We start from the raw sequence: 27,786 nt of genomic DNA, 5'->3' as shown, positions 1-27,786 counted from the left end.
AATAAGATTTACAAAGATTCTCTCCATTTCTGTGGGTTGTCTTATTATGTCTTGATTGTCCTGTTTTTAGAGAGAAGATGATAAGGCACTCAGATGCTGCTGGGAAAATAGAATAATAACAGCTGTGGAGTTCTGAGCATGCAGAAATCTCCTTTCTCTTCTGGTCTCTGAAAGGCAGCTCATGCCCAAAGCTTCCGGGAAGTCACCAACAACAGTGAGTTGCATCAGGACCCTATGTGCCAGACTTGGTGCCACATGCCTTCTGTCTTCCCTCCTGTCCTGGCTGCCCTGTGACATGACTCCCAACATGACTTCCATCTTAGAAATTAGGAAACTGAGGTCCAAATATGTTAATGAACTGTTAGAAGCCTCGCTGCTCACAGGGTCCAAATCCAGGCCTGTCTGACTTGAAAGACAGACCTCTTTGGACTCACCCACAGGTCTGTTCAGTTTTGTTCTGGAGAGCCAAGCCCACATGGGTGCCTCTGAACTTTGCCGGCCACGGAGAGAAGGCTCAGAAGGGGGCTTGGATTGGGGGGCAGCACACACTCCAACCGGAGCAGCTCTGCTTCGATGTCTTCTATAATTTGGGACTCTGGGATAAGATTTTGTTTGGGAATAAAAGAGGATTCCAGCATCTTTCCACAAGGCGCTGTGAAAAGCACAGCTAACTCATGCCACTTCATGGGAGAAAACCCCACAGCTCTTGTAACCTCTTGTAAAATCCAAGTGTCATGAAAGGAAAACCAGTTCTGAGGTCACAGAGGGAAAACTGCTACTGCGTTTGCACACGCCCACGCCCACACAGGCGCTCACACGTACTTACACCCTGGGACGCCCTTCCTCCATTTCCCAATCCCGCACACGCCTTCTCCAGGGAGATGGTGCCAATAGTGGAGGGAGGGGCCTCTGAACTCCCACTCACCAGAAAAAAAAAAAAATGTGGCTCTTGCCAGCGACCTCGCCCGGGTTCCCGACAGCCACTGCTGCCTTACGCACCACTCAGGTATGTGCCTGCTCACCTTGGTCGGCCTTCCCAGCAGCCAGCCAGCCTGAGAGGCTCTCCCACCCCCAGCCAGCTTTCTTGCTCTTTCATAAGCAAAATGAGTTTTCACCAACCCCCGAGGGAGACCTGCTAAGAGCTGTCTGTCATCCTCAGTCCTGATGACGCTACTCTGGGAGACAGCCATTCCAAGGAAGTCCTATAAGGTGAGGCCAAGCCTTTCGGGAAATAGCTGGCAGGTGAGTGTCCCTCCTCCCTACCCAACGACTGGCTTGGATGCAGAGGTGGCTTGAGTGGCCCTGGGAGGGGACCATGTGGCCCTCCACTGCCACAGAGTGCTTCTGATCGCCCAGCTGGAGTTGTCTTAGTGAAGTGGTGATCTGGGCCTGGAAATCCCCTGGTCCACCGGAAGTCAAGCTTGGGCTCCAGTTCTGCATCTTCCTCGGAAGGAGATGCGGGCGGCCCGGGTGCATCCCATGCAGGCATGCAGAGGTCAGCACGTGAGGATCATCAGTGTGCGGAGAAACGGTACCCAGAGGGTGAGGGCTTGGAGGTGTGCGCCAGGGAGGTGGATTCCGGTAGCTTCTCAGAACTGCCACTTGGTTGTTCCGAACGTTTCTCCCGTGTGCCAATAAATGGTTGCCACATGTCTACTCAAATATAGCTGAGTGTGAAATCACACGAAAACGTTTAATACCATTAACTGCTTTGGTCAAGGATGAAGAGGGTTGCTGGGAGCCTCCTGCCCACCATATGAGTTGGAATCCAAATGCCAAGTGCCAAATTATCTTCCCTTCCTGTTGCCTGCCTCTGAATTTAAATACTATGCAGGGCAATTTATTTTTTTCCTGTTTTGATCCTGAAGATTTTCCAACTGCCTGTGGGTATTTCTGCAAAAGCTCCTGGGGCAGGTGGTACTTTCTGGCTACTTTAGGCACTGAGCATGGCAGATGGGGCCACACAACCTGCAGGCAGAAGCTGCAGAACCAGGCTGGGGATAAAGTTCAGTAGTAGAGCTCTTATCTTGCATGCCTGAGGCCCTGGGCTCCATCTCCGGGGATGGTAGGAAGGGAGGGAGAGGGGGAGGTGACAGCAGACGTGTCTCCGAACCCTCCTAGTGACTTGCCTGGCACTGCTTCTCCTCCTTTAATCAAGCCTACACTTTTCTGAACTTTCAGCCATAGAAGTCACTAGTAGATTAGCCAGTCAATATGGGGCTCATGCTGTCAGAAGGCCCCTGGTAAAATACACCAGGCCTGGCAGGTGCGGCTGCTGAGTGACTCTGGAAAACCTAGACCACAGGTCCTCCAGATAAGACTCAGATCAAAGCAAGCCCAGGTGTGCCCTGCCACCTGCAGCCTCAGTGCATGATTTCAGTGGGCCACGCCCACCTCTCCAGATAAGCCGTGCCATGTGAACCCATGATGAGTCACCCCTGGCAAGGCGAATGCCTCGTCATTCAGAAAATGCCTCTGTCCCCCATCTTTCTCCCTTTCAAAGCCCAGGAGGCTAACTCTACTTTATCCTTGTCTTTATAGTCAGGAGAAGTCTTTCCTATCCCCTGAGAAAGAAGAAAACTTACAGATTTCAGCCCAGCCCTGTCTGCAGGGCTTCTCAGCATCTCAGATATTTTTACATGTTGTAGTACCTAGTCTTTTAGAGTTGTGGGAACCAGCTGGGAGTGGTAGGTGGGGATGAAGGGAGAGAAGGGCGTCCCCTCATACACTCCGAACTAACAGGGAAATCACCGACTACTCTATCATGCCGTTCGGCCAAGCCTGATATGTATCTGCTATACCCATCACAGTTCTTTAGATGTCCCACCAGCAGGGGAGTAAATTAGCTGAGAGATTCCTGGCAAACACTGAACACCATACAGAGGACACAGGAGAGAGGAGGGATGGGTTGTGACCATGGTGTATGATAGCCTCAGAAGCAAGGAGGCAACAGAGATAGGGGCGCCCCAAGAGCAACAGGAGGGGACACTGTATCATGTAACTTTGTAGGCACATCCTTCCTGCTAGATCTTCCTGTGGAACCAAAGTAGAAAATCTCAGGGATCCCTGGTCAGAAATCCCATGATTTTATTAAAATAATCTCCAAGATACTGCTTCTGAAGACTAACGAGATTTCAATGAGTAAATGATAACACATTTACACTTGAGGATTGTGTCAGTCAATTTTTTGTGACTGTGACCAAAATACCTGAGAAGAGCAGCTCAGAGGAGGAAAAGTTTATTTGGGGCTCATGGTTTCAGAGGTTCAGTCCATTGTCTGCTGACTCCATTGTTCTGGGCCTGAGATGAGGCAGAACATCATGGGTGAAAGGGTGGAGTGGAAGAAAGCTGCTGGGGCGGGAGACAAGATAAAGTCCAAAGATTCCCCCAGTGACCTATTTCCACCAGTCACACCCTGCCTGCCTACAGTTACCACCCAGTAGTTCATGCAACTTATTAATCTATCAAGTGGATTAATCCACTGATGGGGTTACAGCTCTTGTAATCTGATCATCTCACCTCTGAACATTCCTGCATTGTCTAACACATAAGCTTTTGGGAGGACGCTAAAGATCCAAACTTTAATTACTTGAAATGGAGTGACAGGAGATCCACCTTTCTCACATCATATGGGTCTGCCTGAAACTCGCTACCATGGTCTTTCATGACACAGTCTGTAGGGAGCATTTCAAAGTGATCACAGTGCACAATTGTACACAATATGTTAGACAAGCAGAATGTGCTTAGTACAAACATATTTGCTTTTCTTTTCTTTTCCTTTTATTTATTTATTTATTTTTGGCAGTCCTGGGGATGGAATCCAAACTGTCTACTACTGAGCCACACCCCCAGCCCTTTTGATTTTATTTTGAGATCTAGCCTCATTAAGTTGCTGAGGCTGGTCTTGACCTTGTGATCCTCCTGCCTCAGCCTCTCTAGTATTTGGCATTAAAGATGTGCACCACCATGCCTGGCTCCCACATGCTTGCTGTACTTTGCCAAGTGAATTTCCTATTAGCAAAGAGAAAGAAATTAAATTATCTGACCAATTATGTTTATTGACTTTTCAAGATCATTCTTTTAAAATCATTTCTCACAAGAAATGAGAATGGTAAAAGTTTAAAAAACTGCACTGGAACTTTATATGAAGAATCTGTGCTGATTTGTTCTTTTATTTCTATCTAGAGTCTTACCTTTAGCACCCTGTTTTCACACCAGGGTACAGGCAGAATTGAGTATGTTGAGGATGTCCTGTGTAGGAGCACCTACGTAGAGTATATTTACTGGACCTTAAAAGCCTTCTAGGAAATAAATTGTCCAAGCTTCTCCCTGCAAATTATGTAACTCGTCTTTTCAAAGTAGCAAAATGTACCCTCAGTTGGATATCACAGAGTACTTGAATTCTTCTTTGGGTGTCCAGTAATAAGTTTGTCCAAGGATCAAGATTCACACTTGACCTAGGTTTCACTGTGAACACCATGAACCAAGAAGTGCAATTGAAACAATTCTTCTTTGAGGAGGGAAAAAAAAAAAAAATGACACGTCTATTAATGAGACCCGAATTTAGAAACAATTCTTTGAAGATATAAGATTTACCAGGTGTACTTTACAAAGTCTTTAGTTTATTAAAAATAGGCATACTCAAAACAAGCTCCCTCTTCAATAGAGAAAAGGAAGACCAATACTAAGTGTTTAGTTTCGTACCTGGAAGCATGGTGGTGCATTTGCACACACCTGCACAACGCCCACACCACGCCACGCTCAGGCCACGCCCACGCCACGCCCACACCACGCCCTCCTCCCCCTTGCTCTATTGGTTCCTATCAGCTCCAAGACGAAGATCCTATTTACTGAGCAGTGGTTACTGGGTCATAAAGCCTGGATGGTATTACTCAGGGTCAAGGTTGCTTTGATGATCAACCATTTCTACTCTTTCCATAGTTTTGGGGGTGCCAACACAGCCTGATCCTGGACAGCCTGCATGGGGTTGAGGGAGGAGTCTGATTGCAAATGCTGATTCTTGACCCTTCCTCAGACAAATTAAAGCAGAATCTCACAGGGCGGGATGGAGAATTCTGTTTTCTAAACAAGATTCCCAAGTAATTCTTAGGCACAATGACGTTTGGCCAGAAACATTCTAAATAAAAGCGTTCCTTAAAAAATATACAAAAACAAAGCAAGACAACAAGAACAACAAAAACCAAAACTAGCCTGAAGGGCTCGATTTCAATCTCATATTTATCTCAGCAACTGTGTCTGTATATATTCATAATTACATCTGTAATTTGAAATTCTGAAATTGGAAATGCTCCAAAATCGGAAATTTTGAGCACTGACAAGATGCTCAAAAAGTTTCAGATATCAGATTTTCAGGTTAGAAATGCTCAACCATTAAAATCTATGCAGATATTCCAAAATTGGAGAAATCTGGAATCCAAAGCACTTCTGGTCCCCAGCGTTTCTGATAAGGGAGACTTGTCTTATAACTTAACATAGGTGCTCATGTAGGTCCAATGTTCCAGAGATGTGTAAATAAAACAAAATAAAAGTGTAAATAATACAAAATAAAAAGTAATGGCAGGATTCTTCTTTAAAATACAAAAATATGCTTTATTAATCTATGGTTTTACCATAATTACCAGCAAGCATGCCCATCAGGGAACATGACTCAAAAGTATTAATGATGAGGATGTGTATTCACAAGTGGTTTTGAGACTATTGTTTTATTTCATTTCTTCAGGATCTTGATATTTGAGGTCAATTTGAGCACTAAAAAATTACAGTATGGTACTGATACGTAGTTGGCTAGGACTGCCTTAGAAGATGTTTGTGTTCTGATGGAGGACCACTCTGAGCTCAAAGGGATCTATTCTAGTGGCGTGTTTCAGGCTCTGGTTTGGCAGGTAGATGAGATGTGGGAACACAGATGCTTTCACTGGGAAGATGATATCCGATACATCTCTGGTGGCTCTTACCCACATTTTCAGCCGGGATCAGGAATTCAAGGCACTTGGACTGCAGTGAACTGTCTGTAGCCTTTTGTTCTCCAGGGGGATTCACGTCAGTTACTGCTGGGCTCTGGAAGTGGACTGAGGGCAGTTCCTGTGAGTGCTTTTCAGATTTTTACTGGGGCTTTACATAGACTGATTCAGTCATAAGGATCAAACCCCTGTCTCATCAATTCACACTTCCTGTGTTTTACTGGAGAAAGAAAGTTTGGTTCTTTAGCCGTCTCTGCCCTTCTCTTCCTTTTAGTCTATACCACAACTGCCTCATGTCTAATTGTCATTTCCAAAAATCCAAAATATTTTAGAAAGGGATCCACTTTAGTGTGACCAGCTGTCCCCGTTTGTCTGAAACTGTTTAGGTTTAGCCCTGAAGACCAAGAAACCTCTCAGTCCTGGGTAAACTGAGATGACTTATCACCTCAAGTTGCTCCACTGCCCCAGACGGTAGCCACCCACCACATGGTGCTAATTAAATCCAAATCAATTTAAAAAGAATAAAATTAATAAAATTGAAAATCCAGTTCCTCATGCCCTAGCACATTCCTAGGGCTCACTGACTGCATGTGCCTAGTAACTTCCATACCAGACAACACAGAAACAGAAACCCCCATCATGGCAGAAAAATCTGGCAGATACTGCTGAGCTTAGAGGGTACTTCCTGCCATTTCTAGAGCTAGTGTCCTTTAAAACAGTGCCCTCATCAAATGCTGAATAAGCTCATGTGACGAGGCCACCACCTCAGTGAACACACAGAGTGCGATGGGTCAGCAAAGCTGCAGGGACAAGGTTGGCTTTGCAGAATTGGCATCAAGTTTCTGGGTCTGTGCCCTCCATCTTCTGAGAGCCCAGGAATTTATAAACACTTGTTGGCATTTAGTGGAAAAGTGCACAGGCATAAGGAACATTGAACAAAGCAGCAAGAGAAGACCATTTGGCCCCTTTAAAATTGTGTCCGTAGAGCATAAAGGTCACATTAATTCTGTTCCCACTGACAGCTTTTCCCTTGATGTTCAGCACAGCAGAGAGGATAGCTGGATCTAAGCGAGATAGAGCGAAGGGAGGATATTCCTGAGGAGTACCACGCTTGGAACGGGACTTGAAGTCCTTTGCATCCCGACCCCAAGCATTGGCTGGATGGAAGCTACACAGTGGTCAAGAGTCATGGAGGGGACAACGCTCTGGCAACGTTCCTCTTCCCCCAGGGCAAAGGCAAATTAAAAACAGAAACAGAGACAAAATGACTGTTGAAGATTCATTGCTAAAAAAATTGAATTGTGAGCACAGGGATGTATTCATTTCAGAAAAGGCTATTGAACACCTACTCCAGGTCCTGCTCACTGCCTGGTGGGGTCCACACATGTTTACTGATATGTCAAGTACAGATTGAAGGAATGAGGACTTGTCAAGGTAGAGGGGTTGGTAGTGGTGGTGATGGTGACGATGATGATGGTAATGATGACAGCCAACACTTATTAGGAGCGTCCCAAGTGACCAGCTCCATTTTAGATGCTTTACATGGAAAAGTACAAGGACAACACTTGGGGAATGTAGATGCTGGAAGGAATATGGATATGAAAATAAGACATTCTGTTTTTCAAGAGTTCTAAGAAAGTTAGCATTTCAACAAAGGAAAACCCTCTGATGTGTTATTTGGAAAGAGAACATAGTAGAGCAATGTAGGTCATGAATTTTTTTAAATAAGTCTTTTATTTCAGGGTAAGTTAGGTTTTTTGAACAGTTGCAAAGGTAGTGCAGAGAGTCCTCATAGGATAATGGGTTTTTGAGTGAGATAACAATGGCTTTAAGTCCAAGTTCTGTCATTTATTCATTGCGTGTCCTTGGGCAAAGTTATTTAACCATTCCTGTTCTTACATGTGACTTTCACAATTGTCAGATGGCACAATAATTCTTGCTTTAGGATAATGTAAAGAAGAAAACAATGAGAGATTTTGTACAAAGTACCTGCTTGGGCCATTGGTATGCTTAATCTATGTTAGCATTTATTTTTATTTGTAAGGATGATGTATTTAACAAATTAATGAAATCATATATTACAATGAATTTAAATGGCCAATAGCTAATAATGACAGGTTTATTTCTTCAAGGGGTAAATTCCCTTTCTTTCCTTATTCCATTCCTTTTCTCAGGTAGATGAAGGAGCCTTTAGTTCTGATCTTCACTTGGTTTCACCAAGCCAAATGGGTCCACCATCTGTTCTTCCTATGTCACCCACAAAGCCTCTTTCTCTCTCAGGATACAGAGGAAACTGGGAGCTGGTATGCTCCTTGTCTTAGTCATTCAGATGACTTTAACAAAAATACTATACATCATGGAGCTTGAACAACAGACATTTGTTTCTCGGGCCTGGGGGCTGGGCAGTCAGAGGTCGAGGGGCCAGTCTAACTGGTTCCTCCTGGCACAGCCTTTCTTCCTACTGATATCCTCCTGTGGTGGAGAAAGAAGCAGCAAGCTCTCAAGTGTCTCTTCTTCCAAGGGTGCTAATCCCATCACGAGGACTCTGCTTTCCTGTCCTAATCACCTCCCAAAGTCCCATCTCCAAACACCATCACACTGGGGAATGGAATTTCAACATATGGATGACGGGGAGGAGACATGAACATTCTGTCCATGCCCCTCATCCTGGGTGGGAAGCTGGAATGTTCTGCTCTGGTTTGTTCAGCAGGAGCTCACGGATGGAGCCCACACAGCACCCTCTCAGGGGTTCTGGGGGCAGGCCCAGCAATCCTCTCCTCTGTGGGACTAGAAAGTGCCACCCCCAGCTGCCCATTGTCCCTCTACCGAGCCACAGATGGGAGTGCAGGGGAAGAGAAACTGGAGTACCAAGCAGCTTCCACAGCACCTCTTTTTTTCCCCTTTCTGTGATGGTTGAGGCTACGAGAGCCATTTCCCTCCTCAAACAGAAAGTGCTCCCCAAGATACAGCAGGCTTCCCCGGGGCTATGTAGTTCACGCACGTTTCCCTCCTCCATTGATTAACAGTCTTTCCTACCACCAGATTTCTGGAGAAGAAACTTCTTCTAAGCAGACAATATCGGGGCTGTGCATTCAAAATCAGTTTTCCGAGGCTTAAAGATTTGAAAAATAGATGATTTTTTTCTATTAACCAGAAGATACTTCAAATTATCATGTAGTCTTCATCTTGGCTAAAACAGGGGCATCAGCTTAACATTGAGTGTTGTCTGTTCTTGACCTCGTCCCTTACTTGCATGAATTTATTCCCACCCCAAGGAGACATTCTTTCTCTCTCTCTCTCTCTCTCAGAAAGTTGGTGATACTTAAGGTCAATTTCACTTGCCCTTTTCAATTCCTAAGAAACTTAGTAGGGGCTAGTGGGAAATTCTGGGTCATTATCGTCTCAATGGAAAGCCCCAGAATGAGAGTAAAGATTTGTCTTCAGTTTGAAAGCTAATGTTGGTCTTCAGACAACTGCGAAATATGTTTAGAAATTGTTCCCACCCAAGGTCTTCTGGAAAGCATTCAGGTTCCTAGCAAGAGAAAGGCTACTGATAGATCTGGACCCTCCACCAGGCTCTTCTCCAAAGACATACGGCAGAAGTTGCTCTCACAAACACTTCCTAGAAATGAGGTACTAGTTGTGGGCCACGTGGGTGCTCAGACCAGTTGGAGGCTGTACAGAGAAATGTTCTCCAAGTACTTCCTGTCGTAAAACCTAGTGCACCTTGGGTGCTCACCACCTCAGCCCCTGCCTCTCTCCGTCTGCCCAGCGTGCTCTGAGGTGTGTGCTCTTGTCGTTCCCATTTCACAGCGGAGGAGACTGAGACACCAAGTTTCACTCACTCACCGCTGGCCACACAGTGGGAAGAACTCACCCAGGATGGGCAGCAGGAAGCTCTGATGTCGGACCTCACCCTGAGGGCCACTTGGTGGAAACATTTTCCCTCACTTCATTTTGGAGTCCATACTTTTTCAGAAGCCAAATTTGAACTGCAGGTAGCAGCCTCATTTAAATAACAGAAGGCAATTGAGAGCCCTTGCAAACACCTCCTCTGTCCTCCTTTCCCTCTTAGCGTTCCAAAGAGGATGTCGGGGACTGTAGAGGACAGAGCCTCAGCACCCAGGTGGAAACTGTATCCCTGGCTTCTAGATCCAAAATCTTCTCTCTTAGCTCTGCAGCCAATGCTGGCTTTGAAATAACAGCCAGATGCTCATGCTAACTCCACTAAAAAGCCAAAGACTAGGGAAAAACAGATTTATTTATTTAAATACATTTATACAAATTTATTTATTTATTTATTTATCCCTTGCCACAAAAGTAGGGAGGGTGACTTTGGTAATTGGAGGGTTGACACAGTGCTGCTGAGAGCTGAGCCTCTCAAAACAGAAAAAAGAGAGCTGAGCCTCTCAAAACAGAAAAAACATCAGCTCCCCAGCAATTCAAGTAAGTTCGTCGGTGAGAAGGCCTTGGTACTGGAGAACAGTCTTGAAGTCCAGTAGTTACACTTCATCTCCTCTGGACATAGGCTTCTTCCAAGTCCTTTTAACATGGCTCCTTCTGAGTCTTAGAAGGTGGAGAGAGAGGAAGGAAACGGCAGAATGTCATGGAAAAAGCTGTGATATCTTTCAAGACACGGTGGACAAGGGACTGGGGGCTGGAGCTGAGGGCCAGGACCCGGCTGCTCTCACCAGTTGATAACCAGTGGTACTTCTGTGCCGGCAGCTCACAATCTGCACAGCATCCTGATCCCCAGCAGACCATGTTCAAAGAACTCTACTTTAGCAAAGATAAGAAAGAGGGGCTGTTATTCTTTTATGTCATGCATTTGGGGTACCCATAAAACAAATTGAGATCAGTTTTAGTAGCCAAAAACACCATTAGCACTCTGGAGGAGACTGATGGAAGACACTCAGTGAGCATACACAAGCCCCGACCAACCAAGGGACGTGAAGCTGTTCCAGATGAATAATTAACGTGCAAGAATAGTGACTGCATGGGGAGCAGAAAAGCCAAAGGGGCCAACAGGTGAGACCTTCCTGTGAACAGTGACCCGTAAGGCTTCCTTCTCTTCCACGCAGGTTCAGGACAGCATTTTTATTCACAGGCAGTAAATGATCAACCAAAACAACTCTGCAGTGAACCATCAGGTAGGTCTTTTTTTTTTTTTTTAAACCTTTTTGTTTTTGTTTTTCAAGATAAGGGGATTTTTACAAGCCCCACAACCTGTTCCTTGTTTTTATGAAACACTACCCCATGTTTCCAAGCAGAAAAGCAAAAACTTTCGAAAGGTCACGTGATGTCATTTCAGCAATGTAGAAATAAGAAAACCAACTAACAAGCGATAAAGGATGTATCTGATAATGATCTTTGGCAAGCCTATCTTACCTCTGAATGTAAGTGTATGTATTTGATTCTAGAAAGATTTCACTTTGAAATCCGATAGCTGCAATTCCTTAATAAAGGCCACTTGTTCATTAAGGGCTGGATTAATCTGAGTTGGATTATGCGGGAAATCCAATCCTGCCCTATGATAGGATCCACTTATCAGCATCGTCATCGAGTGCAAGAGTGGGCAGATGGAGGAGAAGGCAAAGAAAGTCTTTTCCTCTCCCCAGGGAAGGGGCTAAAGCCTGAAAACATGGAGAAGATCCCAAAGTGCACCCCTCAGCCTTGTGGATCACAACTAGGAGTGATTTTCTCCCCAGAGGAATTTTTGGTAATGTCGGAGACAGTGTTGGTTGTTATACTAGGGGGCCCTGTGGCACCAATAAGTCAAGTCAGTCAAAATAGTATTGTTAACAGGCTCAGAAAATTTAATTATCATCAGACCCTTGGCCTATAAAAGTCAGATCAAGATCCCTGTGCAGGGTGACTAACTGCTAAATTACAAGATTCAAATGTAACATTGAGTCTCCTAAGACAATAGCCAATATGTCCAAAATATAATTAAAAAACAGCTATCATGTCAAGAATGAGGAAATATCACATTATTATTATTATTATTATTATTATTATTATTATTATCATTAGATACTAGAGATTTAACCCAGGGGTACTCTACCACTGAGTCATACCCCAGCCTTTTTTATTTTGAGACAGGGTCTCCCTTAGTTGCTAAGGTTGGCCTTGAGCTTGTGATCCTCCTGTCTCAACCTGCTGAGTTGCTAGGATTTCAGGCATGAGCCACCTTGCCCAGCTAAAAATAACATCTTGAATGACAACAACAAAAAGGGCCATCAATTAACATAACATAGATGAATCGAATGCTAGATTTATCCAGTGAAGACTTTAAGGCAGTTATGAAAACAAAGCTCAATGACCAATTATGAATCTCTTGAAATAACTGAAAAATAGAAAATATCAGTAAAGAAATAGAAGTTATAAAAAAGACCCAAGGGGGATTATAGAACTGAGAAAATCATAATAACAGAAATAACAACTTCACATAGCAGAATGGAAACACAGAGCACAGAATCAAAGAACTTCCATGTACATGGATGGCATTTGCCAGTCTAAAAATCAGAAAAAACTAGGCCAAAAACAAAACAAAAACAAAAAGAGGGGACTGGTGAGAAACCAAAAAAAGAGGAAAAAAAGTCACATCCTGGGAGTCCCACAGGAGAACAGAGGAAGAATGCTGTTGAAAGAGCATTTGAAAAAAATCATCATGGAAGAAAACTCCCCAGATTTGGTGAAAGGCATAAACCTACAGATTTAAGAAACTGAAATATTTTCAAATATGGCTCAGCACACCATCACTGAACTTCCGAAAACTAAAAACGAACTTCTGAAAGCAGCCTCCCAAAAGACACCTTAACCTTGGGAAGCACAAATGGAAATAGCTGTACACTTCACCCCTGAGACTCCAGGGGCCGAAAGGATGGTGCAGCCCACAGCCAGGGCTAGGAGAGCCCAGGACGAACCCTCTATCTTACGAAGCTTTTCTTCAGAAGTCAAAGGTAAATAACGACACTCCCAGGTGAAGGGAACTAGCAGACCTACCCTTAAAGAAGAGTGAAAGGAAGTCACTCAGCCTGGAAGACGATAAAAGATCTAAAGCCTTAGGAGAGACAGAGGAACTATGCAAGGGACAGAAATATGGAACAGTGATCGACTCGCTCTTCTCACGAGTTTCATGCATGATACTTAATAACAAGTACAAAAATAAGAGCACCAGCTGAGAGTCCAGGCTGTGAAGTTTGAAAGGGAGTAGAAGCGAGGAGTCCACACCCCTGGAAGCGGACAGACTTCAGCATCTGGGGAATGCGATAGGTCGCGTATATGTTGTTACACCCGGAGCGTCCACTAGGAAAACTGTACAAGAGATACAGAGACACTATGAATAACTCAGGAAGGAATTCTAAAAAGTGTTCACGTCGCACGAAGGAAGGTGAGACCAGAGATATCAGAAACAGGAAACACAGTAAAACAAGTAATTCAGAGGAAGAGTCCTAACCTATCAACAGCTACCTTAAATATAAATGATCTAAGTATACCAATTGTAAGGCAGATATTGGACCACTGTATACAACCCATGGAACATGTTCCAACTATATGCTGTATACAGGAAACTCATTTTAATTTAAGCAAAACAGATTGACAGTAAAAGTAGTGAAAAATACCATGTTTTACAGCATAATCGTAGCCACTGCATTAATGTATATTCACAAGTGTTTCCATGCTTCCTAATCTTACACCAAAGAGATTTAATAATAAATGATTTGTAAGTAGTACTGATACAATTTTTTAAAAATGCTTCATATAATGGTAGTACCTCTTTTTTGCAAACAAAAAAAATTGCTATAAAATCTGCAATAATTATGTGGAGAAATATCATGTATATTTTGTAAGCCTTAATTTTAAAAAAGAATAGTTTTATTATGTAACATGAAGTATACTTTATTTGAACAAAGAAGCTTACTAGCAACAAAGAGGCACATTACATACCTAAAATGGTTAATCCACCAGGAAGACATAGCAATCCTAAAGGTGTATGAACCAAACAACAGAGTCTTAAAATACATAAAGCAAAAACTAATAGAGCTGAAAGGAGAGATAACTAATCCATAGTTATTATTTTTAGAGACTTCAACAAATTCTTCAACAAATAATAGAAGCATTAGGTTGAAAATCAACAAAGTGCCATTCACGTATATGACTACACAAGAGTCATGTTTTTCTATATAGACTGCTAAAAGAAAACAGAGCTTAATTGACTCTGTCCTTATGATGAATTTCTCACCAGAGTTTCAAAGCCTTGAAACTGGAAAGTGCTGATTGGCCAATATCGAATATTTTTGGAATTTTAATGATTAATTCAGGATGTAGAAGTCTATTTTGAAATACCTGAGTTACATTATGAGAAAAATTACACATTTCTGATTACCAGAGATGTAGAAAATGTGAAATCTGACAGTCTAAAAATGGTTTTTCTGGGCAGACAGTTTCTCTTTAACAACTTCATCAGATCTCACATAATCAAGTGACTTACAAACTAATTCACACAAGAGAAATTCACTTGAAAATCCTAGAACTTGGATAAAAGAAAAAAAAAGTATAATTAAAAAACAACAACAACAACATGAAAGCACACTGACCTAGTTGTTACGAGATCTACATTCTGGTCCTTGCCCCTGCAGTAATAGCTGTGTGACTTGGGGCAAGTCCCTCAACCTCTCTGAACTTTAATTTTCTCATCTGGAAGATGAAGAGGTTGAACTAACAGACCTCCAGCTTTGTTTTTTTCCTTTAATCTAAACTCTTTCAATAATGTGAGTCAATATCATGCTTGTAAACAGGAAGAGTTCTTTTGCCTTTTAACTCAAAAGGCAGCTTGAAAACTTACTGACAGAGAGCTCTCTCTCCCCGAGTGAGTCTAGGAAGATGACCACACACTGCGTTCCTCTGTAAAAGTAAAGTTGGAGATCAAAGAGGAAGGCAGATGGGAATCAGTTTTCCTAATGCATGGGCAAAGTGGTGGTTGAAGAGGGTTATTATAGACTCATAAAAAATACTAAAATAAAAAACAACTCAAAAAACAAGTCCTGTTGCCCTTCGGCATTGGCTTCGTTTGGTGGTTGGAAACCCACACATGTTCTCACCAAGCAGACTTCAGACGGGGCCCTTTCCTGAAAGTTCTAGTTTTTGAAAAGCGGGGAAGTCACAGTGGCCTCTGAGAAAAACAAGTGCTCTCGAATGTGACACAAATAACCCAAAAGACCCACCGCCTCATCCGGCGCGGGGATCAGGGCTCCCAGGGATGGAAGATCCTGGTCTCCCTCCACCTTGACTTCAGCTGGGCCCCATACACACTTCTGTTTCCAGAATCACCTCCTTTTCCTGGGGAGAGGTGCTTCAGAAGGCAGTGAATGTGGTATGAATTCTGAGACAGCGGGTGCTTTTAGGGAAATACAAACGGAGCTGGGAGAGAATAATCAGGAGGCCCAAGAGACCCCCTGGGCATACCCGAGAATACCACAGTGGCAGAATCGATTCAAGCAAACATCAAATTCTGACTCACATCTGTAGTTTCCAGACACCATGTGTTGTGCTGAGGAACTCAGAGTCCTCTTGGCTGCATCGGCTAGTGGTCCTGCAAAGACAGACAGTCCCCTCATCTGAGAATTTAATGGTGAAACTGTTTCCCCAAAGAGAGACCGAGTTAAGTGAGCTCCTGAGGCCATGGAGGAATGGACCATTTCAGAAGGTCTCTGTAGGCTGAGAGGGTGAGTGGATAAGGACTGGTCCTGCCGGCTTATCTGGTCTTGAAGCTTAAAATTATTGGAATTCATTGGTAGTTGTTTGCTTAGTACAGTAGCTGGGGAGTCTCTCCCTTGTGTCAGAATGAAACTACACTCCCTCAGACCTGTTCACCATAATCTCAAGGACTCTGTGCCTAGACATCCCCATTTCCTTTTCAGCATACACTTGTTTATGTGTGATCATCACCTTCCAGAACCTTCCACTGTGGCCGGCTCTGTGGTATACATGGGTGTGGCAGGGTATCTGTGTGGGCTTAGGGCTTCCCTCCAATTTCTTCAGAAGCCCTAGTTCAATAGTTCCTTAGCTCAGTTCATGTTGCACCTTTGGGCGGCAAAATGATCACCCCTCTAGATTCCTTGAGCCCCATTACAGATAAGGAAATTCACCGCTATGTTAGCCAGTTTCCTGTCACTGTGACAAAATACCTGAGCAAATTAATTTAAAGGAGGAAAGGTTTATTTTGGCAGACACTTACAGAGGTTTAAGTCCACGGTCACTAGGCCATATTGCTTTGGCCTGTGGCTGCACAGTACACGAGAGTGAGAAGACATGAGGCCAGGAGCCAGAAAGAGGAAGGGGTCAGGGTTCCTATATGCCCCTCAAGTGCATCGCTGCCCCCAGTGACCTAACTTTATTACATGAGGCCCCATCTCCTACTTCCCAGTAGCCCCACAGGTTGGTAACCAAGCCTTCGACACTGGCCTTTGGGGGATATTTAATATCCAAACCATACTGACCCCCAGTGAGGCTGATGGCTGCCTGACTTTAGGTGGTACCACATGTCCAGGCTCAGACTCGAGCCCAGGGTCCCTCTCTGCACTGTGTATCTGTCCCTTGGTGGCTGGTCTGGAAGTGGGTTTTATCTCTACCAGGCAAGATGTTTATCTGTGCTGGTGCCGTGACTCCTGTATTCTGTGAGATGACTTTAAGCTTTATCTTCTCCTGCCTGGAATCTGGAGTCTCCCCTGGTCTATGCAATGCATTTATCTGTAGCTCCATCTTCTGCATATTTAAAATGACAGAATAATGTGCAGGATAATTTAGATTCCATTAGTAGTTTATGCATACCTCTATTATAGTACTTATCACATCATGCTATAATTTTTTGTTTTTATACCTGTCTCACCATTTGACTGTGAGTTCTTCCAGGGCGTAGGCTACCTGTGACTTAACTCCTCCTAGGATTCTGCTTCCTGCCTTGAATCCACCTGCTGGACACTCTGAACTTAATAGTTTTTTAATGAATAAGACAGTCATCTTGTCATCAGGGCTCAGTAGACAGGTATGCCCAGCATTCATGTATTCATTTATTCAACAGATATTTTCATTTTAATTATTTATTTTTGAATTGATAAAAATTGTGAACATCTCTGGTGTACAATAGGATGTTTTGAAATGTGCATATGTTGTCTAATGGCTAAATGAAGATAACTAGCATATGCATTACTTCACACTCTTAATTTTTTTTTTTTTTTCTTTTTTGGAGTGAGAACACTTAAAATCTACTCTCAGCATTTTTTTTTTCTTTTTCTTTTTTTTGCAGTACTGGGGATTGAACCCAAGATGCTCCACCACTGAGCTACATCCTCAGCCCTGCCCCCTTTTTTTTCTTGTGAGACAGGGTCTTACTAAGTTGCCGAGGCTGGCCTTGAACTTGTGATCCTCCTGCCTCACCCTCCTGAGTCACTGGAATTACAGGCGTGCACCACTACGCCTGGCTACTCATGTAATTTGCAAGCACACAATACACTGTTATTAACTATACGTCCCTATGATGTAGAAGAGATCTCTCGAACTTATTCCTCTGCGCTGAAATGTCACATCCTTTCCCCTGTCCTCACTGCCCGCCCTCACTAACCACCTTTCTACTCTCTGCCTCTATACATTGGCTTTCTTGGATTCCAGGTGTGAGATCAGTCTTTCCACCTCTGGTTTATTTCATGTAACACAATGTCCTCCAGGTTCACCCATGTAGTTGCAAATGGCAGGATCCCTTTCCTTTTGTAGGCTGAATAATAGTGTTCCAGTATTTGTCCCATATATACCACATTTTCTCCATCCATTGATCCATCGTTTGACACTTAGGATGATTCCATGTCATGCTCTTGTGAATAATGGTACGATGACCTTAAAAGTGAGGAGGTATCTTTCACGTTCTGATTTTGTTTCCTTTGGGTACATACCCAGTAGCGGGATTTCTGGATCATATAGTAGTTCCATTTTTAACTTTTTGAGGAACCTCCCTACTTTTTACTGCCATGACTGTACCAATTTACATTCCCACCAGCAGTGCAAGAGTGTATTAGGGTTCCCCTTTCTCCACATCCTCACCAATATTCACTTTCGTTGATCTTTTTGATAATAGTCATTTGACAGGTATAAAGTGATGGCTCCGTGTGGTTTTAACTTGCCCTTCCTGATGATTAATAGTGTGGAACATCTTTTCTTACACCTGTTGTCCATTATGTCTTTGTTTTCTGATTTCTGTTCTTGTTTTTTGAGAAATATCTGTTCAGGTCCTATGCACATTTTTAAATTAGGTTATTTATTTTCTTATTCAACAGATTTAAGAAGGGTTTACTCTGTGCCCAGCACTCTGCTAAGCTCTGGGAATTCAAAAACAGCATCTCTGAATCTTAAGAGATAATGGCATCTTTAAAAAAAAAGAAGATGACCTTCTAATCATCATGCAATTTGCAGAGATTCATAGGCATTAAGGGGGTTTATGAAACATGGCCTGGTTGAGGAGAGGTTCAGGAAGGGTTACTGGAGAAGGAAACTGCTGGGCTGCATTTTGGAGGATGATTCTGAGATAACCGGTTAAAAACTCGTTAAGAGAGGCCCTCAGGAAGAGGAGACAGTAGGAGAAAAGGCCCTGGGTGTGACCTGGCCAGGCTTGGGTGGGAGGCTGTGCCAGTGTGGCCTTCGAGAAGGAACATCAATTGTGAGACAGAAGATGAGGCTGGAGAAAGTACCCCAGCCAGGTGCAGGAGGGTATTAAAATTCCCAAACTCAGATATTATCCTGTTGGTGATGCTGATGTGGTAAAGGGACATAAGCCAAGGACAAATGTAGCATTTCAGAAAGAATTACATCCCCCAACCTTGTGAAGCAAGATCCAAGGGATAAAACTAGACTCAGGAAAACCAATTAGGAGACAGTTGCCATGGTACTGGCAAGAGATGAAGACTTGAACCACGGAAGTTTTCGAAAGGATGGGAAGAAGGGGACTTCTCTGAGCCTGAACTGGCAGAATTTGGACTTGGGGAATAAAGGAGAGAGAGAAGATGGGGCAGCCTCTCAGGGAGATGATGGAGCCATTACCCAAGACAGAGAAACAGACAAGAAGGCCAGGAGTGGGGAAAGGAAATTTGTCCTTTTTAGACACCTAGAGTTTGAGGTGTGTCTGCCTCATTCAGAGGATGTTCAATGGCAGGGAGTTGAAGATATATTTGAACTTGGAAGGACTAGGGAGAGAAGACCTGATCTAGAGGACTAGAGTTGGTGGTGGTTGAAACTATGATCGTGGATAAAATCACTAGGGTGAATGTGCACCTTGAGAAGAACGGTGAGGAACCAGTTCTCTGGGAAGCACCAGCGCAGAGTTCCTGGCAAAGAGGAGTCACTGAGGAGGCATGAAGACCAGTCAGAGCATGTTGGCTGGGTTGAGAGAGCCAGCACTGAGCGTGGCTTCCTGAGAGCTGCCTTCCTGCACCCCAACCACCCACCTCTGAATCGGTTGTTCCTTCCAATGATCCCCCTGTGTTTGCCCTTTGCAGAAGTTTCCATAATTACGAATTAACACCTGGCTTTGTTCTTGCTTAGCATCTGTCTCCCCTGCTAGAATACCAACTCTATGAGGTCAGGGATTGCATATCTCTCTCTCTCTCTCTCTCTCTCTCTCTCTCTCTCTCTCTCTCTCTCTCTCTCTTTGGGGGGAGCGGGTACCAGGGATTGAACTCAGGGGCACTCAACCACTGAGCCACATCCCCAGCCCTATTTTGTATTTTATTTAGAGACAGGGTCTCACTGAGTTGCTTAGCACATTGCTTTTGCTGAGACTGACTTTGAACTCACCATCCTCCTGCCTCAGCCTCCCGAGCAGCTGGGATTACAAGTGTGCGCCACCGCACCCCACAAGGGTCTCGTCTCTCTTAGTCCTCAGGAATGCCCCACCATCTAGCCAGTCTCCTGCAAATAGTAATTGCTCAATAAATACTTGGGAAATTAAGCAAGTGTGCGTCAGTCCCCTAGAGGGTAGAGAATTGTTAAGAATATCACTTTTACTAGTCAAGTTAAATGTGTATTATGCAAATCAAAGTATGAAACATGCTTATGGTTATATTTTTAATATTTCCAGTGTAAAACTATTAAATTTCTGCTATATTTGTCTTTTAATTTAAGATAGTGAATAATTCTCTCCATTTCTCAACATCAGCCTTCCACATTCTTGAAGAAAGGAGAAAGACAGGCAAGGAGCACACTTAAGATGTATTAGTTCATGATATTGTGTAGCTAATTGGTGATATTAATTTTTCTCCAAAGCTCTACCTGATTTCATGGTAGGGGACAGACTGCCAAACTGCTCCATAAAAATATACCTGGTTGTTCACCCAAGGGTACAAATTATGTTGTGAATGTGTTCACAATCCAAAGTCTCCTTTTTTTTTTTTTTTTTTTGTACTAGGAATTAAACTCAGGGGTGCTTAACCACTGAGCCACATCCCCAGCCCCTTCTTTTAAAACTTTATTTAGAGACAGAGTCTTGCTAGATTGCTTAGGAGCTTGCTAAGTTGTGGAGGCTGGCTTCAAACTTGAGATCCTCCTGCCTCAGTCTCCTTAGCTGCTAGGATTACAGGCATGCACCACAGCACCTGACCAGAGTCTCCATTTGGCAACACTTTTATGGAAAGTCTTATAAGAAAATGCAGATGTTGAGTTTAAAAGTTACATAGTTCAGTTCTTATATTGAATCCTCATATGTATGTATTAGGTTACCATTTATTAAAATGCTAACAATTAATTGGATGCTAATGTCAAACACTGAATATCTTGCAAATCAAAATAAATGATCACATCAATATTTATGAGAGTTCTCCTCTGTGGGCATTGAGACAAGAACGAGGAAAACCTTCTTGGCAGTATAAAGGCCAGTCTCTAGGTTTTGACACACCCATTTCAGAGATGTGGGTCTTCATCCACCCCCCACCCCTTCCAATCTTGGCTTCAATCTTTACCCAACTGCAGAATTATTCTTGAGATTTTTGTATAAAGGGGCAAAATCTCCAAAGCTACAACAATATCTAAAATAGAAATGCCTGTGGAGACCTAGCATGATAGCTCATATATGCACCAAGTTTCAAAACATTTCTGATCCTTTTTTTGAGAGAATTTTCTGATGGAAAGATAAAGGAGTAAAAGAGACTCAGCAGAGAGGGCGAGAGTATTGGAAAGGGGACTTGGGGGCATGCAGAGCAGACCTTGTTTCTTCGTTCCAGGTTCACTGATTACAGTACAGACACAGCTCGTTGTTGGACACATCCTTTTAGCAGTCTGGGTCTTTGTTTCCTCATCTGCCAAGGAATACAAAGGCAGTACTAACCTCATAGAGGAGTTTAAAGAGTTAAATGAGTTAACATGCAAGGCCTTGGAATGATGTCTGGCAAATAGTTAAGTGCTATAAAAGTATTAGCTGCCATTATTATTTTACTAATTTTAGGTCAGGTCACAGAATTTTGTACAGAGCAATATGTCACCCAAAACCTGAATCACTCTGTCTTTGGGGAATGATTTGCTATTAGAATATGAAATTCATGTGTGGAAATCCCAACCCCCAAAGCAATGGTACTAGGATGTGGAGGGTGGAGGGAAATGATTGGGTCACAAGAGCATAGCTTTCATAAATGGAATTCTTGACCTGATAAGAGGACCAAGGGAGTTCATCTGCCCATTCCTTCATGCAAGGACACAGTGAGAAGATGGCCATCTGTGAACCAGAATGTGGCCCCCAGCAGACACTGTCTGCCAGCATCTCTGTCTTGGTCTTCCAGCCTCTAGATCTGTGAGAAATAAATTTCTGCTGTTTATCAGCCACCCAGTTTGTGGTGTTCTGTTGCAGTAGCCCCAACAGACTAGGACGTGGTTACATGCAGACCCTCAGGTGCTGGCTCAGGTTTGCTTTCCTCCCGTCTATGGTTCCTGATCTGCGAAGTCCACTGATTAGAGTCCAGGCTTGGTTCTGTTTCTGTTTTGCTGTCCAGGTTCCCCCTGCAGTTCCTTCTCCTGGTTCTTGTGAGCCCTGGTGAAATCAGCAATAGCACCAACAGCCGACTTACATAACTGCATTGGGAGCTTTTCTCTGAGGAATTTGCTCAACCCTCTTAGTCGGTTGCCCAGGGAGACAAGCTGGTGATGTCACAAGGCTTGGCACTTCCAGTGGTCCCTCTGTTCTCCCCTATTGAGGCTGAGGCAGGGCCCCTGCTGTGCTCTGCCCAGTCCAACCATGTCTCGTCCCCTCCAAGGCAGTACAGAGACCCTTGCCTTCCCCAGCACTGTTTACCCTCAGGTATGTGGGGTCCAAGGCCACAGATCCCTTCCCAGGCTTCTTGCCTCTTGGCACAGGAACGCTCACGTGCAAGGAGTGCCTGGGGACTCTTAGTTATCTAGGTTAAAGACACTAAACTGAAACAAAACCAAACAACAGAAAACCAAAACAAGAGAAACCCTTGAGGGTTCTCTGGATAATCAAAGGTTGGCAATCTCAGGAGCAAGATTACAACACTCTTTCCTTTCTTCCTTACCTTGATTCTTGCCCTCAACATACCCAGGCTCCACCTCCTGGTTTATTAACCCGCTTCTTTCAAAGAGATATTATATTGCAGCTTCCTGTTCTTCCCAAATGAAAAGAGAGTTAGTTGGGCCAGGAGAGTGTTTTATTAGTTAAAGCTACTGGTAGTTCATAATAAGGTGGTTTAACCATGCCACTGCTGCTCCATTGCTCTAGTCAAATAGTGCAAAGGGCAACTCTTGCTTCTCATCCCCCCTCCAAGGCTACTATGTTAAAATAAATGCAAATCCTCAGATTATCATTATGTAAACAGGACTCTGAAAAACAGCACTAATCCTTTTTCCCAAGTTTATCAGGGCAATTGCCTGAGAAGCAAAGCTTTGACCTGAGGTGGAACTCTGAACCCCAAAGGGGTGTGTTTTACAGCTCTCCAGACTGCCTAGGAGTTGATCTGTGACTCACGGAAGGACACTACAAAGAAGTGACTGGAGGTATCTAGTGCCCTGGCCAGAGGAAGCGGTGATGAAGACTTGCACGTGCATATACCACTTTCTTGTCTTGAACTGGTACGTCTTCCTCAATTACTACATCCCACGTCATGGAAAGGACCAGAAGCAATATAAAATATTTCAGGATGGTGCCCAGTGGAAGTACTTGACACTTCTTAATCTGGTAAGTCGACCCGGCCGTACCAGCCACCAATGTCCTTGTAATGTCAGTGCTTGTCCTCAGATCTCTTCTGGATTTTATTAAATACAAAATTCCACTTTTGTTTTCCTTCTTCATTGGTGGTGAGTTTTGTCTTTTTCTCTTAACGGTTTTGTTGTTGTTGTCGTTGTCGTTGCTATTCTACTTTGGAAGTTTTCCGTAGCTATATTTTTGGACTGGTTAATTGTTACACGTTCTTTTGCAAAGAATCTCATCTTGGAACCCCAGTGGGGGACCAAACTCATGGTTTCCTCATGGGATTGACTACAAATACAGGAGGGATGTTGAACCTTGCTTGGGAAAGTCTGTGGAGAGAAGGCAGAGTGGAGTCTGTTGTGTAGGAAGTGTGGTTCCCGTCGGAGGAATAATGCCATTTCACAGCACACACAGACTAACAGATTTATCTAAGAAAAGCAAACACATTTGGCCATGCCCAGCTCCCACTTCAACTTTTTATAGGCTCAAACTCCATCTTAAAGGACAAATCACTCAACCCAATAGCAAACACACATTTTCAACTAGTTAAAAACCTTCTTATCTTCCTAACCTGGCTGACCACATGCTGATGAATGAAGTGTGAATGAATGAGAGAAAATAGAGATTTTTCTTTTTTTTAAAGTATTTTGGGAATATGTTAAAAAATAGTTTTGGAAGTTAAATGCTAAAAAGGGAACGTCTTTTGGGGAAGAAAACTAATGTTTGAGGGTTTTGACTAAAATATAGGGTGCAGTGTAAACATCTGATTTCAGAAACTGGATGGAATGTTCCAATCCTTTGGAATCATAATCCTCTTGACAGAGGATAAGTGTGGTCAGAAAAAGTGACATTGGAATTCTTGTGAGGTAGAAATGGCGGAGTTCAAGTTAAAGAGGCCTAGAGGTGCTGCCTCCTCCCTCCTGGTCATTTGCTACCTCTTGATTCCAGCCAGAAAAAAATTGAGCTCTAAATAGAACTCTCATGTGTTGGAAATGTTCAAGGTGACTGGTTTTGATCCTATAATTTTGTGGAAAAAAGAAAAAAGAAAACAGGAAACAAAACAAAAGTGATTTTTAGGACTGTAAGAGTGCAACAGGTTTTAAAAAATGATGTTGGTATATCTGTTGACTTTGTATAAAAAAGAGTCAATGAGAGAGAGAGAAAAGGGAGTCAGTCTGTACCCAAGATTGACACTCTAATCAAATCCAAATTCCAGTATAGATGTTCTATCTCACATAAGTATGGCTACGCATAGATTTATCACCTTCCCCCACAAACCAGCTCCCTGACTTCTTAGTTCTTAGTTCACTTACATGCCAAAGAGCCTTCATTTCCCACCAGTGGGAAAACACTTTTGTTAACGATACTACCATATCCCAGTGCTAATCCCCTTTTTGCCCCCTTGACCAATCCCAATCCAAATCCCCTTGCTTCTACCTTTTGCTGGGTCCATCCCTTCTCCCCCAGTCTGACTGCCTCTCCCATTCCATGTTCTTACTACTTAATACCTGGAAGACCACATCAGCTCTTTACTGTCTTCCCTGTTCAGTCCCTCCACCCACCACTCAGATTCCATGAATCTTCCAAAGCTGTTTTTTATTTTGTTTTGTTTGTTAATATCACGATCTCCCTTTTTTCCATTTCTGTTAGTGCACTGTGATCATTCATAACAGTGGAATTCATTATGCCAAAATCCTACACGCCCATCATTCAATCAACCTCATTCAATAGGACCTTCCTTTGGTCCCTCCCTCCCACCCGCCGTCCCCTGCTCCATTCTTCTGGTTTCCCTCCTCCCACTATTGTTTTCTAATTAGGGTGTTATAATTATACACAGCAGTGGGGTTCATGGTGGGATATTCTTCATGGGCATAGAATCCCTTGGTGGGTCTCATTCCTCTACTTCCCCATTTCCTCCTCCCCTTCCTCCCTCCCTTCTCCCCTGCTTCCTCTGCTCTGTTGGTCTCCCTTCTGTTTTTGTGAGATACCCTTTTGTATTCTTTTTTTTTTAATCTCCAGCTTTCACATATAAGAGAAAACATTTGACCCTCGACTTTCCGAGTCACTTAGCATGATGTTCTTCAATTCTATCCACTTACCAGAAAATGACATAATTTTGTTTTTCTATACGGTTGAGTAAAACTCCATTGTGGACATATGCCACATTTTATTGATCCATTCGTCTGTTGGCAGGTACCTAGGCTGGTTCCATAATTTAGCTATTGTGAATTGCGCTGCTATAAACATTGGTATGCATGTATCACTATAGTATGCTGAGTTGGGTTCTTTTGGATAAATACCAAGGAGTGGGACAGCTGGGCCATATGGTGGTGCCATTCCTAGTCTGTAGCGGACTCTCCAAACTGCTTTCCAAAGTGGTTGTCCTAATTTGCAGTCCCACCAACAGTGTATGAGTGTACCTTTCCCCAGCATCCTCACCAGCGTTCAATGTTATTGGTATTCTTGATGAGTGTCATTCTAACTGGAGAGAGATGAAAGCTCAGTATAGTTTTGATTTGCATTTCCCTGATTGCTAGGGATGTTGAACAATTTTTCATATATTGGTTGGTCATTTGTATTCCTTCTCTTGAGAGATGTCTTTTGAGACCATTTATTGTTAGTTTATTCATAAGCTCTTTTCAAATTGTGGTCTGATGCTCAAGAAACTTCTGTGGCTCCCTTCTGTTTTAGGAAACCAATCTCAGACTCCCGGTTTAGTAACTCACCCGATGCTATAAGCTTCAGGTCTCTTTCTTCCCAGGAAGGCTGAATTCTTCTGCTAGAAGTCTTGCGTCAAACCCGTATTAGTCCATGGGCTAGATGCTCCCTTCTCTGTCCAGACCCATCTTCTCTCCAGCACTTTGCTTCCTTCCTAGACCACCTGAAATCCTACATTCTTTCTTAAAATCTTTGTGGGACAACATCAGCCCAAATTCAGTTTTCCTTTTTCTGACTTTTTAGAGCATCTCTCAGTCTCTGCTTACTTTTGGATACTATCACTTTTGAATTCCTTCCCTCCCCCAGTGTGTCTTAACCTTCCAGTTAAATTCCTCTAATTGGCTCCAAATCAGGAGTGTTGCCTCCTAGGTTCTTGCCAACCCTAACAAGTTATGTTCTACACTGTATTTGCCACCACCATAGACATGATAAAACCCGGGTAACTTAAATTGACCTTGGATTTTCCTGAGTTTCGACAATGTGTGTCCTCTTACTTCTGGACCTTGTGCATGATCAGAGAGGGACTTAATTGTAGTGATTTCCTTCCTGAGCTCTTGAAAGTGTGACTTAAATATTCCCCACCTAGCAGAGATGGGCTGTGTGCATTTCAGAAGGTTAAGAGGTTAAAGATAGATTTCAAATATGTTACTGAAGTTTAAATATTGAACCTCAAAATTTCTTACATGAGGTGTCATGATCTGATTAATGACTGTGTGTTCTTACTGATTTATTGTGTTAACTAATGATTCGTTCATCGATGATTGCATTGATCATTCATAGGAGTCTTGTTGTTTGCCATAACACCTGGGCACTTATTTTAGCTCAGCTTGGTGAAGTTAGTATCCAACCAGCTTACTGGGGAGTTTATACCCTTCCTCGGAAACAGCTACCATTTCCCATTGGCTGAGGCGTGGCCACTTTCCCTTTTGAGGAACCAAAGCCCATCTTACTGCAAGTCTGCCTTTTGAACATTTCCCCATTCCTCCCGGAAACTATCCAGGAATCCAAAGGGAACACAGACAGGAGCTCCTCCAGATTTGGTGGCAGTGGTGGAGCACCATCAAAGAGGAAGAGTAAAGGAAGGAGAGGGGAGGTGTGACTCTCTGCCTAATGAGGGAGCAACTGACCCCAGGGAAGAGGCAGCTGGTTCTGTGTTTGGAGGAGAGGTAGTGTAGCGAGGTGGTTAGGGTCGTGAGCTCTGGGGCCTGTCTCTGAGACGCCATCGCAGTTCCACCACTTACTGTCTCTGTGACCTTGGTCTAGGTACAACTTTGTGCCTTCATCTCCACATCTGTCAAATAGGAATGGAAATAGTACTTAACCACGGTGTGGTCACCAGGGGTGGATGGCGGACGGGTGATAAGCAGACAGAATGGTCACAGCCCAGTGTGAGCAGGTGGAGAGAAGGCAGGAAGTGGACAGTGAGCTTCCAACTTGTGTTTGCTGGACAGCGCAGCACAGAGGGTTCCAAGGAGCATCCATTTCCTCAGTTCATCGTGTGGTGGAGTCGGGCAAGGGTCACCCACCACCCTCCTAGCTCCGCATCTCCCTCCCCAGGTGCAAGCTCCGTCGCCCCCAGTGGAGAACCGCTCTGTTGAGCTGCTGCCTGCCCTGCTCTGGTTGCTGGGGTGGATGGCCTCAGGCACTTGGGGAGAAGCAGTTTCTAAGCTGGAGCAGAGAGCAGTGAGTCCTGCTGAATGGGGAAGCCCCGGGAGCTGGGTGTGGGGACCCAGCAGTGGATGTGCCTGTTCTGCCTGCATTGACTTCCACCATCCAGTGCCTGAGCCCGACACAGACATCGCAACCCCCACCCCGCCATCCATCCCGCTTTCATTCACGGACTTTCCTTGG

General features: G+C 43.7%; 1 protein-coding gene across 5 annotated transcripts in view; it reads left to right on the top strand.

Annotated features, from left to right (window-relative positions):
• Window positions 1–1,001: 1,001 nt before the first annotated feature.
• Adtrp (androgen dependent TFPI regulating protein) overlaps window positions 1,002–27,786 on the top strand; it is an 82,450-nt gene continuing 55,665 nt past the window's right edge. The window contains exons 1-2 of one of the 5 annotated variants that reach the window (XM_047559612.1): window positions 1,008–1,209; window positions 22,960–23,205. In XM_047559612.1, the coding sequence (XP_047415568.1) occupies window positions 23,056–23,205 (150 nt within the window). In that variant the 5' untranslated portion in view covers window positions 1,008–1,209; window positions 22,960–23,055. Of the gene's footprint in view, window positions 1,243–22,944; window positions 23,206–27,786 lie in introns of all 5 variants that reach the window. The other 4 variants (XM_047559611.1, XM_047559610.1, XM_047559609.1 and 1 more) reach the window with 4 other exon arrangements.

Source organism: Sciurus carolinensis, chromosome 7 (genome assembly GCF_902686445.1).
Source record: "Sciurus carolinensis chromosome 7, mSciCar1.2, whole genome shotgun sequence".
NCBI classification, from domain to species: Eukaryota; Metazoa; Chordata; class Mammalia; order Rodentia; family Sciuridae; genus Sciurus; species Sciurus carolinensis.
Note: the sequence above shows the minus strand (reverse complement) of the source record. Positions and strands in the feature narration are given on the sequence as shown.